The sequence below is a fragment of the Poecilia latipinna genome, unplaced genomic scaffold, assembly GCF_001443285.1.
Source record: "Poecilia latipinna isolate Pla-1442-1.1 unplaced genomic scaffold, P_latipinna-1.0 Scaffold2874, whole genome shotgun sequence".
In the NCBI taxonomy this organism is placed as follows: domain Eukaryota; kingdom Metazoa; phylum Chordata; class Actinopteri; order Cyprinodontiformes; family Poeciliidae; genus Poecilia; species Poecilia latipinna.
This window is the reverse complement of record NW_015115490.1, coordinates 6,506-24,613: the sequence shown is the minus strand read 5'-3', so window position 1 is coordinate 24,613 and position 18,108 is coordinate 6,506. Positions and strand designations below refer to the sequence as shown.

At 40.2% G+C, this 18,108-nt stretch overlaps 1 protein-coding gene across 1 annotated transcript; it reads left to right on the top strand.

The window, feature by feature from the left end:
* The first annotated feature begins 879 nt into the window (after nucleotides 1–879).
* Nucleotides 880–13,987, top strand: LOC106939441 (Na(+)/H(+) exchange regulatory cofactor NHE-RF2). Its single transcript, XM_015021829.1, has 6 exons — nucleotides 880–1,774; nucleotides 4,075–4,392; nucleotides 10,365–10,550; nucleotides 12,302–12,455; nucleotides 12,535–12,755; nucleotides 12,843–13,987. The coding sequence occupies exons 1-6, from the start codon at nucleotides 1,568–1,570 to the stop codon at nucleotides 13,008–13,010; spliced, it is 1,254 nt and encodes a 417-aa protein (XP_014877315.1). The 5' UTR covers nucleotides 880–1,567; the 3' UTR covers nucleotides 13,011–13,987.
* The last annotated feature ends 4,121 nt before the right edge of the window (nucleotides 13,988–18,108 follow it).

Here is an 18,108-nt window from a genome sequence, read left to right as displayed (position 1 = left end):
TTTTTGTAGCGCCGTGTTTGAATCCTTTTTTTTTTGTTGTTGTTCTTAAAGTTTTATACTTTAAGTTGTAATAGAAAAACTGAAAATCAGTTTTAATTTAACTGGAAATTTCGCCGTAAACTTTTTGTATCTTCCTCATTGTTTTGGACACTATGCACTCAGAGATATAGTCATGCACAACATATTAAAATACATTACCATGCACTTTATATGTTCAAGTTAAGCACCAAAATATTTGTTTTTGTTTTTTTTTTTGGGGGGGGGCAGGGGGGGGTTTGTAATTTTGCAGTTTTCTGCACCAAAATTACAAATTGTCCGTGTTTGCACAGTGATAGACTTGAAATGACTGATTATTTTTTTATTTTATTTTTTTAAGTTACACACTGAAGCTTTAACATGTAAAGCAGCAGGAGACACAATAGCAAACAAAACTTTAGCTTTTCTCTTTGGGTTTTTTAATACAAGATTAGAAATTCTGCATTTTTCACTATTTTCTCAAAGCAATTATAAAAGAAAACTTCAGTGAAAATCGAGCATCACTTTTAATTTTCTACAACTTTAAGGTTTAAAGACACTCCTCTCTTGTTCGTGTGTGGGAATATGACCCAACAGGGTTGAACAAACTCAAAATAGGTCTGGGAAGTTTTTTGTTTTTTTTTACTCATTTGCAAAAATGCAAACTTCTCATCTTCCCTGCATCTGAGTCAAATCAAGGAAGGAGAGACGTTCTCAATGATATATGATGAACTCCGTGCACACACGCACGGACAATCGCACGGAAAAGCTTTTTGTTTCACGTGCATCACACCCCGCTTTCACGCAATCGCTCTTCTGGTGATCTGCAGCAGAGATACGGAGCCAGAGGACTGATGGGGAAGATTTGATTTCTCAGGTCACAGCCTGTCGGGTTTCAGCCGCACCGCTCAGGGCGACGTTTGTCCGCTCCGAAGTGGGCGTGGGGGCAACAATAAGTGTCCCCGCCTTTATATTTACAGTAGCTGCTGTCCTGCCAGCCTGCAGCGCGGCGGGGCTGCGTCTCCAGGTGTGCGCTGCGGGGGGGATAGTGGCGTGTGTTCCTGACGCCTCCCCACTCTCGCCGGGTCGCTCAGGAGGACACACACGCCCCCGCTGGCGAGGAGAATTAAGTGTTACGTGCGTGGACCGGCTTTCTAATCTCTGATCTCTTGGATTATACTGATGGACGGGACTTAACGTGTCCATGTTTCCCCTTTAGCTCTATTTTACGCACCACTTTGCGCGCTCGCGTTTGCGCCCTAAAAATGGATTAATCCCCAGATTGTTTTTTTTTTTTTGAGGGGGGGGTGCGGGGTTGGAGGCGTTTGCCATTTTTTTTTTATTTGCACTCTTCAGGTTTTTGTGGATTATTACGGGATTCGTACGATGCCAAATAAGGACGATGAGCTTTTTGTCTCTAGAGCGAGTGGAGGCGCGTTGGATTAGGAGCCAGAAACTTCCCAAAGCTCTTGGAGATCTACCTGTTTATTCCTGGGACACACTTTGAGTTGTGTTTTTTTTGTTTGTTTTTTTTTCACCTTCACACACCGGGATGGAGAACGAGCTGAGACCCAGGCTTTGCTTTCTGATCAAAGGACAGCGCGGATATGGCTTCCACCTGCACGGAGACAAGAAGAAAGGCGGACAGTTCATCCGCACAGTGGAGCCTGGCTCCCCTGCTGACCTGGCCGGGCTCCGGCCGGGGGACCGACTGGTGGAGGTGAACGGGGAGAATGTGGAAAAAGAAAGTCATCATCAGGCGAGTGACTAACTGCACACTGCGTGACATTTTGTTACGTAAAGGTGAGCCAGGAGAGGAACAATGCGCTGTGTACCTGTCGGACAACTTTTTCTTTCTTGCCCGAAGACGAGGGCGGCCCTAAATGGGTCAGTGTGAGCCTGTGGAATGGAAATCACAGCTCGTCTTTGTCGTGACACAAAAGCGTTATGTGCCTGCAGGCGCCGAGAGAGCCAAATGCCGTATTAATTATTTTAAATCAGCTCCAGGTCCGAAACATGCGCGGACTCTGCAGCAGCCTAAAATTTCACTTGACGCAAAACAGATTGACAAAATGCTGAAACTGAAAGAAGAAGAAGAAAAGACAATTCAATTCAAAAAGTAAAACTCATGTATAGCTTTACTGTGAATAAAATGTCCTAATTCCAATTTTCTCAGTTTATGCTTTTGAAAAAATGCTTTAGATGTTCAAATAAATTTTCAGACAAAAAATAACCCCAAAAAATACCATTGAGCCAGTTTTAAAAAACTGATTTTATTATGAAGAAACTATCCTGACCAACTTTGGTCCTATGGAGTGATGGGAACTAGTTACATTTACTTGAGTAACTTTTTAATTATGATGTACTGGATTTCTGGGGGGATTTTTGTTAAAGTTTCATAAGTTATGGAAAGAAATTGATCTGGGGGGTGGGGGGAGTTCTTTTGCCTAATTTTGTTACTTTGTAATTACGTTATTTATATGAATTATTTTCATTTTGATCTTTAAAATACCAAAATTTCCACATAACATTACATATTTGGCCTGTCTGATGGGGTAATTTTTAAATAGTAAGTGGTTGATGATTTGATCAAGTACTCAGTTCTTGTAGACTTTTTACTCAAATACATTTTTACTCTTGAGTAATTTCTTGGATGGCGGCATTTTTTTTTTTTACTCAAGTAAAAAATATGTAGAAGTATTGCTATTCCAAGCTGAGTGCAATTTTTGGGTCCTCTACCCACCTCTGGTCCTATGTGAAAAAAATGCTTGTCTTCGTATTACTTTAGCGGTAATTAACCATCTACTTTGGATTAATATCCCTTCCCACAACCAGGCTTAGATTATTAGATTCAAGTGATGACTTAAATAGAACCTGACAACATGAAGTAGACTAAAAGATCTAAAAAAAATAAAATAAAATAAAAATAAAAAAAAACAGACCTTGCGTTGATATAAACAAAATCACCAACAGATGAGAAACAGACCCGGGACATAAATCAATCTGGAAAAAGTTATAAAGCCATTTGTTTGATTTTGAGGCTCCTTTGAGTCACAGTGAAAACCTCTAACCACAAAAGGAGAAAACATGTTTCTGTCGAGCGCCTTTCCGGAGGCTCGGCAGACCATCGTTTCTCCAAAAGCACATCAATAAGCACATCAACCCAGGAGGTCCCAGAAGAACCCAGGCTTCAGTTACCCTTGTTAAGGTCCATTGTCATGATTCAACATTAGGAAAAAGATATGGAAAAGAGAATCCATGGCAAAACCTCCATGGTTGAGCAAAGTTAAAAAACACAAAGCACCCGAATGGTTCCTGAGACCTTTAGGAAAATATTTTAAAAATCTGGGTTGGCTCTGCTGTTGTGCTTTCGTGTGTTACTGCATCAATGCAGCATGGAGGGGATCAGCCCAAGGTTCATTTCTGGCCTTCGGCTCAGCTGCATTTCTGGATCTCGCTTGTCCAGTCTTCCTGTTTTTGGTAGTGTGGGCAGCTGCCAAATCCTGCTGGAAAATAAAGTCAACATCTCCCTAAAGCTCATCATCTGAATGAAGCATGAAGTGCTCTAAAAAATGTCCTGGTAGATGGACAGAGGACCTCAGAAAACACCAGTGGACCAGAACCAGTAAGAAGACATTTCCACAGTCATCACTGACTGTGGAAGCTTCACTCTGGACTTCAAGCAAAGCGGATTCTGGGCCTCAGTCTCCACTCTTCCTCCAGACTCTGGGACCTTGGTTTCCAAATTAAATAGAACATTTACTTTTGTTTAAGAAGACAACTCTGGACCAGTTTCGGGTCGAGTCAGGATGCGTCTGAAGCTGCCTCTGGTTCAGGAGTGGCCGTGGCAGCTGCAGTCCTTGATAAGTCTCTGTGTTGTGACTCCTTAAGCTTCATTCATACACTTCACATTGTGAATCTCCTCCAAACACCAAAATAACTTTGCAAACTGTCTGCTTGACGACTGTCAGTCTCCTCCATGACCGTGACGGGTGTGACAACGTTTCTGTGTCAATCCAGTCAATCTTTATGTTGCGTCTCTGTTTCTCCTCTCTGCAGGTGGTGAACCGCATCTGCGAGACGCCCCACCGCACCAGGCTGCTGGTGGTAGACAGAGAAACGGACGACTACCTGCGCAGACAGGGCCTGGCCTGCACAGAGGACCAGGCCGTTGAAATGGGAAACCTCTCCCCACGCCCGTCTCCCGTCCCCACGCCCTCAGCGTCACCCGTACCGAGAGAGGGCTCCCCGCTGTTTCTCAAATCCAACTTCAGATACTTCTTCCATGTTCCTGCTGGGGACTCACCCACTCAGGTGTCCTCTGAAAACAAAGAAACGAGAGCCTCGACGACGTCGAGTTCAGCGCCGGACACCGAGGTAAGCACTGGCATCGAGAACGTGGATCCTTGAAAGATGGAGGCGAAATAAAATAAATGTAAAAAAAAAATGTTGAAACAAATGAACATCCTGTCACATTATGTCCTGTTACAACCTCAATTTTAAATGTATTTTATTGTGATTTTATGCGACAAACCAACACAAAGTACAGTTGTGAAGACGGAGAGGACAGCTCCATGACTTAAAACCACGAGCATCACATTTGGTTTTCTCCTGTTTGGTAAAACAGCTCAACATGAGTCAGTCACAGGCTGTGAACTCTGTACTTTGACTGGACCATTCTAACACAGGAATATACTTTGAACTAAAACATTCCACTGTAGGTTTGGCTGTGAGTTTACATTTGTTGGTAAACTCCATGCTGGTCTCAGCTAGGGCTTATGATTAATTGTGATTAATTGATTATTGAAATAATTGTCAATTAATCAATTAATCGTTGACTAGAGTATTCAGACTCAAAAAAATCCCTTTTATTGAAGAAAAAAAACTTATTCAGAGCTGTAATTCAGCCCAGAACTGTGAAATATTTTTTGCATTTAAGATAAAATCACTTTTATCTGTATATATGTTTTAGGCAAAACTTCTCAGGTGCTATAGCTTTGGCTTCACTTGGTTTAAATTTATTAAAGAAATGCTGTGGTGTTGCATTTTAGGCAATAAAGTTATTCTCCTGCTCCCCTCTTTCCCACGTTAATAAAAACAAACAAACATTTCCTCAGCAGAATCTGCCGCCACTCCATATCATGCAGTATTTTTTTTTTCCAGCACACATCACACTTTGCATCTAAGTTAGAATGTTCTGTTTCGGTCTGTTTCTTCTTTTTCTACAAGTTCATTTACATGGCCTTTGAGAAAAGGCAACCTGCAGTTTCTAGAACTTAAGTTTTTTTTTTTTAAATAGCTTTTATTCTCTACACTTCACCATACAGATGAGACTCTCAGAGTGCAAAAGATTCTCCCACATGAGCCGTGAATCTGTGCAGCTCCTCCACAACTCAGATGATATCTTGGACTTTGATCTCTGAGATTTCATTGGGTTCTGTTTAATCTAATCATTATTTAAACTTTTCCATAGCTGTATATGTGATCTACAAAGGAATATTGGGATTGCTTAGAGGAAAAAAAAAAACTTTGTTGCATTGTGGTTTTCTCAGCTTTTCCTAAGCAACAAAAAATACCTCCTAATTTTTTCCTCTCCTAATGAGACTTTTACATTTTTAAATTGCCTCGCGGGAACAAATAATGTTTTATGCAATTGGATGAAATTAATTAATTAGCTGGCTTCTTAGAGGATTTGGTTGTTTTATTTAGTGATATCAGAATAGAGATGAGCAGATACAAATGCACGCCACACTTTTCAGACTTTTACTTGCAAGAAAAATAAAACCATGATATTTAGGAGTTTAAAATACATCTCTGGAAAAAAAGAAGAGCCCACTGTGCATTGAAAACCTCCCACCAAATACTGATTTCTGAACTCTTGAGTTACAACATTAGTGTTGTTTTTTCTAAATTATTATGAACTCGTTTTCTCTGCATTATTTTAGGTCTGAAATCGCTGCATCGTTTTCATTATTTTGACCATTTCTCATTTTCTTTAAATGAATACTAAAGTTTTCCTTGGAATTTCAGACATGTTGTCAATAGTTCATAGAATAAAAGGACAATGTTCATTTTACTCAAACATTTATGTACAAAGAGTAAAATCAGAGAAACTGATCATTTTTAAGTGATCTCTTCTTTTTTTTTCCAAAGCTATTTCATCACTTTTGCAGCAAATTCTTGTTGTCAGTTTTCTGCTTTCACAACTGTTACAATGTATTTAAACAGTTTGAGTCCAGGTGAGTCTAGACTAGAGCAACATTTGGGTGTGGTCTGGGGAAAAAATAGGAGATAGCGATCAAATTCAGCAAACCCACGTCGATCTATTAAACATGATCCCAAGACATCTGACTTGTGGCTGCAGAACTGCTGACCACACGCGCAATAAGACGAGCCGCAGTCGCTGGAAACCGCTGAATTAGCGCCACTTGCTTTGAAAAAAATCGGCAAACGATCACATTCAGATTCCTAAAATTCAGCGTGTGGTACACGCATTTCCACAAGTGCCCTGCAGACCTCAGCGTGACGTCTGAAAGCCAGAACGACTGGGAACTGACTCTCACGGACCGGGCTCGTTGTTTTGACTCCAAACAAACCGGGCCCAGATATGCGAGGCTAGCGGCTCACGTCAAACTGGCCATGTGTTTAGCTGAAAGCAGAGTAAATAAAGGCTGTTCGCTCACCCTGCATCACAACTGTCCGTCTCCGTTTTGGTTAAACGATTGCTTGGAAAATGAGGTAAAACATCATGGGATCAACCAGAACCAGTTATGTAACCATCAACACCTGCCTTAACCCTTGTGCATGCAGGACTGAGGCAAACGTAGAGGACTGTGGCAAATGATACAAGTTTAACTTGTATCATTTGTAGAAGAAATGTATCATGTATGTAGAAATGGGTTGGACCCCATTTCTACATACAAGGGTTAAGTGCTTTGTATTTAATCAGTAATCTGAAAAAAAGGCACAGATGGAGTCTCATTTTGTCACCCAAAATGGCAAATGGATCCCAGAGGAACGCCACCAGTTCACAAAGGACACACACTTTCACTGCCCTGCGACTGACAGTCACCTCTCTGAACATGTAAATACGGCTGCGTGATGTTATGATGGCAGCAGATGAACGAAACCTCAGCTGAGAAAGCGTCAGACTGCTGACTCTCTCTCACACACACACACACACACAGACACACACACACACACACACACACGCATTCTCACGAATCTCACTCAGTCAGGTCATCTACTGCCTCTTGCATAACTACGTGTGCGTGTCCCTCGACGTTTTTAGTAATTGTTTGTGTTGCAACTTTACATTTGATATCTCTTGGTCGTTTTGGTCACAGATTATGTAGAACTGAGTTGTTTATTTTATGTATACATTTTAGTAAAAGCTCACTTTGAGAAGTTTTCCATGTGGCTCGGTTCAGTAACTCCATTACAAATATAAGTAATGGAAAAAGAAATACAACATTTTTCAAACTTTTTTATTCAATCTATGTATGCTTTTGGTTTTTTTACATTTTCCACTCGATAAAACATATGAGTTTGTTCTGTCTTAGTTTTAAATGATGGATTGAACAATGATCTGTGAGATGTTCAAACCTGAGAATGTTTCCTGAGATTATATTACATGCAGACGGACTTTTGTTTATTTTTGGTGTGTCAGAGCAAAGGGGTCTGTACCTTATTCATTCTAGTATAAAATCAAGCTAAGCGGAGTTTATTTGTGTAGCACATTTCAGCAACAAGGCAAAGTGCACAGGAACCAATTATGAAACATGCGGTAAAGTATGATTTTTTTTGTCAAATACCGTCATCAGAATCATGAAGCAATTGCATCACAAATATAGTAATCAATGCTCCTTATCTGCACTGCTAATCAAAGACAGCTCTAAACAGGTGTGTTTCAAACCTTGGTTAAAGGAACTCAGTGTTTTGGCAGCTGTGCAGTTTTCTGGAAGTTTATTCTAGATTTGTGCAGCATAGAAGCTGAATGCTGCTTCTCCATGTTTGGTTCTGGTTTTGGGGATGCAGGATAAATTTAAAAGCAGAAGACCTGAGGGGTCTGGAAGGTTGCAACATCAGGAGATCTTTAATGTATTTTGCTGGTAAGCCGTTCAGTGATTTATAAACTAACAGTATTTTATGGACTCTCCTCTGAGCTACAGGAGGCCAGTGGAAGGACTTTGCCGTGATGCGCTCCGTGTTCCTGCTTTTAGTGAGAATCTGAGCAGCATCATTCTGGATCAGCTGCAGCTGATTTTTTTTTTTTTAAGCTAAAGATAAACTTATGTTGTTATTTGTGGATGTAATGTGTGTATGCTTTAAGAGGGCTCTGCAAACGCAGTTATAAATGACTTTGTGTCATGATTAGCAATAACTGAAGGGATTATTATGACAACATAATATATTAAAAATCCTTTTCTTTCTTTTAAAACAAAAAAAGTATTGGCTCATTACGGCTGAGCAATGCGTGCGGCTCGAGTTTGTTGTTAAGATGAAACGACTTCACAGGTCAGCGCAACGAACAGGTCACTGAAAGCAAGCATTCATGTTAGTATTTGGCCACCTCCAGCCTTTGTTTCGTAACTGCAGCTCTACAACACAAGTGCGAAACAGGTCAGTGCGCTTCACTGATAGTATTTACAGATGCACACACAACAAAGACTCCCTTCATTCTTTCTGCTGCTGTTGAGGGTGGAAATAGGGCCGCCAGCCTTCAGGTCAGCTCACCGTGAAGGCAGATCCTCAGCTGCATCACCAGACGGTCGCTAAGCGCCGCTGCCTGTGTGTGAGCCCTGCAGCATGTAGGGCTCACACACACACACACACACACACACACACACACACACACACACACACACACACACCCAGCATGAGGCTTGTTGCGGATGTCGGTGTGCAAGTCGGTGTCACGCAGACTGACAGCTCTTGTTGCTGGACACAAGGCTTGGGATCAGCTGGAATGGCTCAGACAGATCCACTTAGTCGACTTCGGTCAGCTTTGTGACCACCAGGTCAGCCTGGCAGGAAACGACCCACAATAGCGCACGGTGTCATGCAAAGCTACTCGAAAGGTTTTCACGTTTCATCACTTTATCGTCACAAACCGCAATCTATTACTTTAGTTTTGCAAATCAATTATCTGAAGAGACTAACAGGTATTTATAATCTGTCCTCCTGAACTGATGCAAGGAACCATCCTTGCTTTAAAATTCTTTGAAAAATTTGGCCTACAAGCAAAACGCCATTTACAGCAGAATAACTAACGCTGCACATCTGAAGACATCACACCCACTGCGACACATTGCAACGGCACCAACATGCTACTCAAGAGTAGATGGGAATGTAGACGTAGCTAAATGCAGGAAAACTCTGGAAGAAAACCTTCAGAAGACACAAACAAGCAGGCAGAACCACAGTGGAGTGGTAGAGATCAGAGCATATTCGCTTGTTCGAGTGGTCCAGTCAAAGTCTGAGCATAAATCCAATTGAGAATCCTGAGCAAGATCTGAAGATGTATATTGAGAGATGATCTCCACTCAACCTGACTTAATTTGAGCTTTTTTATAATGAAGAACAGGTTAAAAAATATAAATCGTTGTGAGGCCAATAAAGCTGACAGGGATGTACTCCAACTTTACTTTATATTCCTTATCTGTTCAATATTTTTAGCTGAAAATCATATAAAATTTCAGTAGCAATTATCCACTATTTTCAAAGCAGAAGTTGAGCCTAGATTCAAGGAATGGTCATGGAGAGACTCTGATATAATATGATAGACAAAACAAGGTATTTTCTAAACATATGGCGGGCATTTTTTACAAAATAAATAAATAAAATGGACAATTATCCATTAAATTGTGTTGGTCTGTCAACTAAAACCCTATAAAATAAAGTTTGTGGTTATCGTGACAAAATGTGGAGAAGTTCTTCGGGTGTCAATACTTTTGTGTGGAACTGTAAACCAGAACATCAATAATATTAAATCAAAATGAGATCAAAATAATAATAAAAAGTTATTCAATCGCAATAATAACAAATTTTTCACTTTGACTCACAATGACTTTAACTTTTGCCTTTCAACGACATGATCCAACACATCTATCAGACTGTAATGAAATCTGAAGGGAAACAGGTTTTAAATTTAAAAATTTAAACTAGTCCAGATGTTTTTTTTTTTTTAAATAAAAACAAACAACAAATAATCCAAGATTCCTATAAATAAGTTGTAGCTTCATGTTTTACTGTGGATAGAAAAAGATGCGTAAAAGTTCAGACCAAAAGTTGGTCAAAAGTCAAAAGTTGGCTGACATTAAGCATCAAAGATGTTGTGTCCGCTGCAGGTGGAGCCGTCCCCTGAGCCGACGGTGGAGCTCCTCCCTCGTCTGTGCCGCCTGGTGAAGGAGGAGAACGGCTACTGCTTCAACCTGCAGAGTGACAAGAAGAAAGGCGGCCAGTTCGTCCGCTCTGTCGACCCCAACTCGCCTGCAGACAGAGCTGGCCTCCGAACTGGAGACAGGATAGTGGAGGTACAGCTCAAAGATGGTCAAAAGGAGCGTTTAAAAGTGCTTTATTGGAGGAAAAATAATGTTTTTTTTAGCCTTATAAATAACCAAGGGTTGTATGATGTTTAGTTTTGTGGCATTTCTTTTAAACATTGCCCTTTGTTGGATAGATATCCACAGAGCTCTCCAACCTGATTGATACGTCTGGCAACGATGGGTGAAAGGCCTTAACTGAATTTCTATTCTCTTACACTGAAAATCGGAGCTAAATATAATGTCCCCATTTCTTGAAGAGTTCCTTTTGGCCACTCTTCAAGAAATGGGAAACACACGCTGTTAAGATAATGTGGATGTTGTGCTCAGTGGAGATTCTTGCATGAACCCAACCCCAACCAAACCAGCCACCATACCGAAAATCCTGTGAAAAACTGCAGCTAATAGGTTTGAAGGGTCCCGTATGCCAGTTTGTATGTAACAGCTTTGCAGATTGATGGCGTTACACAGTTGAGACTTTGTTTTCATTCTCGTCTGCATCAAGTGCTCGGTTAATGACGCAGAAATGGAGAGTGCTGCTGACGCAGGAAAGGACTTCATGCAAAGCAGCTTCCTCTCAAATCACAGACACCATCAGCGCAGCGCTGCACCGCGCCTCTCGCGTTTCACCACAGGTGATGCCTTCCTCTTTCCGACAGAACCTTATCTGACAGCACCGACTCAGGCCTGAAGCTTTAGAGACAATTCATAAAGACAATGACAAAGTCAGCCTTCTTACACCTGAAGAACATTTCCAGGATTAAAGAACTAACGTTCCCCCAAGACCGAAATGCGTTTGTCTTTAGTCGCATCGATTACTAGAACAGCGTCTTCACAGGTCTGTTTAAAAAAAAATAAAAAATCAATCCTCCAGCTGATACAAACCAGCTGGAGGAGGAAAACTGGAACAAACCATTTGTTTTTCTGAAAGACTGAAGGGGGGGGGGGAGACTTTGTTGTTTCAAGTTGATCTTAATTAGTTAATTTTGTCACTTAAATATTCACTTATTATTTGTGCTAAGTTAAAGTTAGTTTTACTTTATTTGTTTTATAGGATGCTTTAGTTAATTTTGTACTTGTTTGTTCTTTTGTTATGTCGTGCCTCCCTCATGTGGTAGGTTTAGGTTACTTCTCCCCTACTTAAGCAGCCTTTTTTTTTTTCTTTGTTTACAGGTCAGTTTTGTTTGTGTTCAGTTAGAGTTTGGTTGGCCTCAGTTAATTTGGAAAAATTAAATGGAAACTTTTTCTACTTTGAACACTTTTTTTTTTTTGTCCTCGTTTTTTGTCTGGTCCCTCACAATAGACTTTAAAATACTTTGTAGTTAGTTTATAAATCACTGAATGACTTGGCACCAAAATAATCTGCCATCGTTGTATCAACCTCTCAGGTCTTCTGGTTCTGGTTCTGCTCTGCATGCCCAGAACTAGAACCAAACATGGAGAAGCCGCATTCAGCTTCTACGCACCACAAATCTCGAACAAACTCCTAGAAAACTGCATATATATGCTAAGTCCCTTTAAATTAAGTCTAAAGCCCACCCGTTCAGAGTTGTCTTTGATTAGTTGGAACTAGAAGATTGACCAACATGTTTGATGTGTAAGTGTTTGAAGATTTTATGGCATTTGAACAAATGTAATATTTATTGCTTGTTTCATGTTTTTATTAAAGCACTTTGAACCACCTTGTTGCTGAATTGTGCTATAGGAATAAACTTGACTCTTTTTTTTCTTCTGTATCTCAGGTAAATGGAGTAAACACGAAGGGTCTGCGGCACTCGGAGGTGGTGGCGCTAATCAGATCCAGAGGGGATGAAGTCAGCCTTCTGGTGGTCGACCAGGAAACGGATGAGCTCTTCCGCAGACTGGGAATTACCCCAACCACCGCCCACACTAAAGGTCAACCAAAACCCTCCAGCTCTCTAACACGCAACTCCACTGAGACGATGCTGAACTGTGCTTGCCTCCACTTCCACAGAGGTCTACGTGGATGAAAGACGTGCAGAGAGCACCCCGCCGACCCCGTCCCCGACCACCGAGCTCCCCGCATCAGACGCGCCCGTCATAAGCGTCACTCTGACGGACTCCGACATCGCAAACGGGTCTCCGAAATCCCGAGCCAACGGCAGCTCGGCGTCTCACTCCTCCAGGAGCTCCACCACCCAGTCGGAGATCAGCAGCTCGGACATGAGCTTCCAGGTGAGTGAAGAGCGAAGCGAGAGACGAGACAGCGCGGCTCTCTCGGTTCGGAGCGAATCATGACCCGTCTGTCTGCACGGACTCCAGGTTCCCGAAGATGACGACAGGCGCATCTCGGACCCCTTCACGGAGAACGGCCTGCGCCTGAGCCCCACTGCTGCTGAGGCGAGACAGAAGGTCCTCGCCACCCGCAACAAGAAGAGAGCGCCCCCTATGGACTGGAGCAGGAAGCAGGAGCTCTTCAGCAACTTTTGAACGGAGAAGTCTCGATGGATCTGCACTATTTATACCAAAAACAAACTCTTCCAGCTTCTACACGCGTGGACAGAAATATAAATAAAAGGTAGTTACTGTTTAGTGTGAACTCAGTCCGTAATATCAAATATTATACTCAATGTGTACAGTTAACTCGAAAGTTAAACACATTTCCGTGCATGCACAGAAAAAAAACAAAAAACATTTGACTGTTCAGTGAGACTCTTTGAGATGCCCAGTTAAAGCTGGTATGGGAAGAAAAAAAACTACAACTCATCACTCATCTGCTTATAAGCTTTAAAACTCAAACAAGCATATTTCTTGTTCAACAAAGAGTAGATGCAAAGACTGCTTTAGTGCACGAAAGTCTTGCAGGATAAGGAGCAGATCTTGGGATGTCAACAGTTGTACTGCAAGGACATCAAACAGAAGAAACTTTTCTAAAGGAATATTCAAACAAGTTGCATCTGCACCACGGAAGCTTTCCTATAGGACCTGATCTGTGTTGAGAATTTTTCAAGCTTGGCGTTTTCCTCCGTAATCGGTCAGCAGCTGATTTTATTTTTTCTGTTGCTGTGCATGTCTGTTGTAAAGATATGTGAAGGACTTTCATAACAAAAACAGGAAGTAAGCACCCAACATTATGCAACGTTTGTCGTATAATGGTTGTATTAATAGCAGAAATTGTCCGGCGCCAGTTTAGATGAAACTTTGACATAAATCGTAGGTTCTCCTTACCAACATATTTCGACATTTTTTCTTAATAGATGCTGTGTAACTTTAAATGTGCACCCAGAGCCAATGATTAGTCTAGTTTAGCAAATAAATAACGACTGATCACATTTAGTTAGCATGTTTTGGATAGTAATACTGTTACATTAGTGCTTTTTGTTACACATTTCATTTTATTTTCAAAACATTTCTCCACCTTCCTTTGGCTTAAACATTTAACAGTGTGAATAAACGTTTAGAATCTGTGTGCATTGCAGTGATTATTTAAGGCTGCAGTTCCCTAAATATCAAGCAGCAAGTGTTCAATTTTGATGTAAAACATTTAGCCGACACTTTTGCACTTCAGCTCATTTTCCTTCCTCACACATGGCAAATGTTCGTCACACTGGAGATGGAAGCTGTTTTAAAATATGAAATATCGACATCTCGTATAATTTTGGCAAATCAAAATATTTAACGTGACTTAAATGTCCAAATAGTTATTTTCAAATATTAAATGTTTGTACACATGTTGAATTTAAACTATAGAGCCATATCCAAATGTCACATTAATGTAAAACCTAAACTTAACATTTCTGAAACAAGGGAAGTTTTTTACTTTGCTTTTTTTTGTTTGTTTGTTTGCATAGCACCATTAACACTCAGGCTAACTCAAATGGCTTTACAGGGAAAACAAAGGAACAGCGCTTTAAAAAAAAGACACCTGATGATTAAAAAGATGAATGACCCATAAAAATACATGAAGCATGGTCACATAAAAGAAACAAATGTTGAATCAATTTTAAACAAATTTTCGATGCAAATGTTAAATTTAAATGCTGAATTCTTATCTAAATCCCAAATGTTAAATCTACATTTTGAATCTCAAACGTTGGACTTAAATGTTCAGAAAATATGCAAATAAAGCCTGTCTGGGTGCTGCAGCTTCCTCCCACATGTGAAAAACATGACGGTTAGAACCATCAGTATCTAAATTGTGGAGAAATGTAAGTGTGTGTGTGTGTGTGTGTGTGTGTGTGTGGTACATCAGGGGCTATACATGAAGGATGTGGGGCGACCCGAGTTCAATTTCTGATCTCTGGTCATTTCCTACATCTTCTTCCTGTCAAGTTGTCAGCAACTTTTCTAACCCTGTGGAGTTTTTTTTTATCTCCTCAGTCCAGTAAAGCAAATTTTTGTGTAAAGCCATAAAAGCAATATGAGTCTTCAAAACAAAATATCTTGTTTTTGAAAAACAGGAAATAACTTTGTCTACATTTTAACAAAGAACACACAATCTGACCATTCTGACGTGGCTCTAAGCTGAGGAGGTGAAGTACTACGAAAAGGCCCAGGTTGGTTTGGATTGTTTCCTTACGCAGCCTAATTTGTCTTTCAAAACATGAACCTTTCTCACAGATTTGCACCACAGACTACTCTGTCTGCAGCAGTGCTTCAAAATGGTGGTAGCAGCCCAGAAATGGAAGAATGCAGGGACTTTCCTAACCTGGCTCAACCCAAACTCCACCCTGAGCTTCTGGGTAAAAAAAACACAACAAGAGGATCTTCTGGTAACACTGTGTCCATATTCGACTTGTGTGGTCCCATACTCACAGACCGGATGATTTCAGAGTAGATAAAGATTTTATCGGCTCAGGTAATTTAGCAAAATTGTTAGCATCACTTTCAAATGAGGCAGTCTACGCATTTGTTTTTCCTTACGATCTGATCCGATTTAAATCTGAAGTAACTTTTCCTGTTTCACATAAGTTAGGATTACCAACATTATTCGATAAATGGCAACACAACAAAAGGAAATTTTCAAGTCTTTTATTCAAACTCAAAGGTTTACACACAATTCTTGAGTGTTTTGTTGCACTGCCTTGAAACAGCATGACATGAGCCACGCTCTTCTTCCAGAAGCTTCTCACAATGTTTCGCTGGAAGTTAGACTCACTCTGTCCTTGCAGAGCTGGTGCAGCTGAGCCTGGTTTGTTGGGTGCTTCGCAGCTCTGACCATGACTTTTCTATGGGACTGAGATCATATGCATATTTTTATAAGCCAGAGGTTTTATTTTCAAGGATTTGGCCAAGCTGTTTCAACTGTAAAGCAAGGTGGTGGACGCATCATGCTTTGGGGCTATTTGGCTTCCAGTGGTACTGGTGCATTGGGCAAAATGTCTGGAATAATTAGCCATTAAAGATGACTGTTCAGCCATATTTAATTTCAACACATTGTCAGTCGGATGGGTGAAATTTGACACAACCGAGCGTAATATTAAAATAGTCCAAACACACATCATCTTGTTTTTCTTCTGTAAGAGATTAAAAGATTTAGCATAAAGTTTTTGATTTAACCAAAACCAAGTGGGTTTTCTGCAACATGGTAAGATACATTTCTCCAAATATTATTGTTGTTGGATGCTTAAATTTAAACTTGTTTGAATTAAAGAAAATATGCTGCAAATTTTAACTTTTAAAACCCAATTATTGAATAATAATAATAATAAAAAAATCATACCTTCATGTCTGAACAGTGAAGGTGATTGTCAGAAAAAGTGCACTCCTCATTTTACACTGATTTTTAATTTGAGAGTTCATATATCAGGAACAGAATAAAAAAAAAAACCATTAACTTAAAAAAAAAAAGCACCAAAGATTATAATAGCCATTTCTCAGCATGCATGACAAGAACATTTATTTCAGGTAATCCACAATCCAGCTGGATTTTCAGTCAGTTTTACACACACAAACTATAAAAGGATTAAAATCACCCCAAAACTATTTCATTTCTACTCCCAAATCATAATAAATGGAGGGAAACAGATTAAAGGCAGGTACCAAAAGTCTTTGTGCTCTGTTATAAATCAGGCTGATTTTTCATGTGAAAAATTTAAATCTTACCCAGTATCATGCTTCTTATTACATTAACATAAATTAAAAAATGAAAATAAAAATAAAAAAACATGTCTCCTCTCTGCTTGTATTCATCACTGGTCCGTAACCAGATTCCTACAGTATTGTTAAAAAGTTCACAATACAAAAATCTCATGGAACTAGAAAACATCAGAGAAGCACATGAAGTCACATAAAAATATTGAGCCACTGAGACATTTATTTTATTTAAAAAATAAAAAATCCCTCACAATCCGAACTGAGAGAAAGGAAACAGACTCAGATTGTCTCCCATTTTAAGTGACATATGATTGGTTCAATTACCTTAATGGTCACAGTCTAGGTCAAATCAAGCGCCAACATTTTGTCTACATCTAAATATCTGAGCCAGAAAACAAAAATAATTTAAAAAACATTAAAAAAAAAATGAACACACTTCCCTGTGTTGAATTTTGCTGGCAGAATCAGAAATCATCCTTACAGTCCGGCTGTACCTGTGTGTCCGCATCACGCTCCAGGTGGCGTCTGCTTCCAGCTTTCTAATTTAGTGGCTATTGCTCTTTGGCAGTGTCCTAGCTTTTTATCTGGATGTACCGTCCCTTTCTGCTTGTGAGTCGAGGTGGTGTGTTGGTGTGTAAAGGGCAGTCATATTACTCTGAAACATACACCAAACATGCACCACTGCACACACACACACACACACCCTTACGGTGCATTGCTAAAGTATTCATACCTGCTGAGCTTTGCCACATTTTGTCCTCTTACAAGTCCACACCAGTATTGATGCACCTATTCAGTGGACTGATATTTGGTGGGTTGACACAAAGTAGTGTGTAATTGTGAAGTGAAAAAGTATTGAGACATTGCTTTGAATTTTTAAAGATGAATATCTGAAAAGTGTGGTGCGCTACGCATATACGGATATGGAGCAGATGGGTCAGGGAAAAAAGTTCTGGAGAAGTTTAAAGAGGAAGTATATTATTTTGTAGCACAATCAAGTGACTATGTTAGCTTCAGGTGTTATAAAAATGCTGCATATATCAAACATGACATCAAAGAAATTTGACATCACAAACTACTTTGAAATTGGCCTCTGTCTCTTTAAGAAGCTACTACTTTCTTCAACTCTCCATCTTCAGCATGTCATCGCAACATTATGCTGTTTACAACTGTTCTCGAGAGCGTTGAAGTGAGAAGTAGTTTGTATCATGATCTCAGTAGAAGCACAGTCATGTGTCGTAAAACAATATGCTGCGCTGTGAAAGTCCCACTGAGCTTTGTTTAATCAATCCAAAAAAGGGTCGACACTCAACATAAAGGACATCATGTCATTGGAAAATCTTACAAGAGGCTCATGGAGACTCTGGGTGAGTCACAGGGATCTACAGCTCAGATTGGAGCTGAGGGGGAAAGGAAGCTAGTCAGACCAGAGAGAAAAATAGAGCCAAATTCGGGAGAATACTGGAAGAAAACCAGTGAGAGCAGGGGTGTC

Excerpts from the sequence above, each read along its gene's own strand:
- LOC106939441 (XM_015021829.1), top strand. The coding sequence starts at position 1,568 with ATGGAGAACGAGCTGAGACCCAGGCTTTGCTTTCTGATCAAAGGACAG. Across the intron at positions 12,456-12,534 it reads AACCACCGCCCACACTAAAG|AGGTCTACGTGGATGAAAGA; the intron begins GTCAACCAAAAC and ends CCACTTCCACAG. Across the intron at positions 12,756-12,842 it reads GCTCGGACATGAGCTTCCAG|GTTCCCGAAGATGACGACAG; the intron begins GTGAGTGAAGAG and ends CACGGACTCCAG.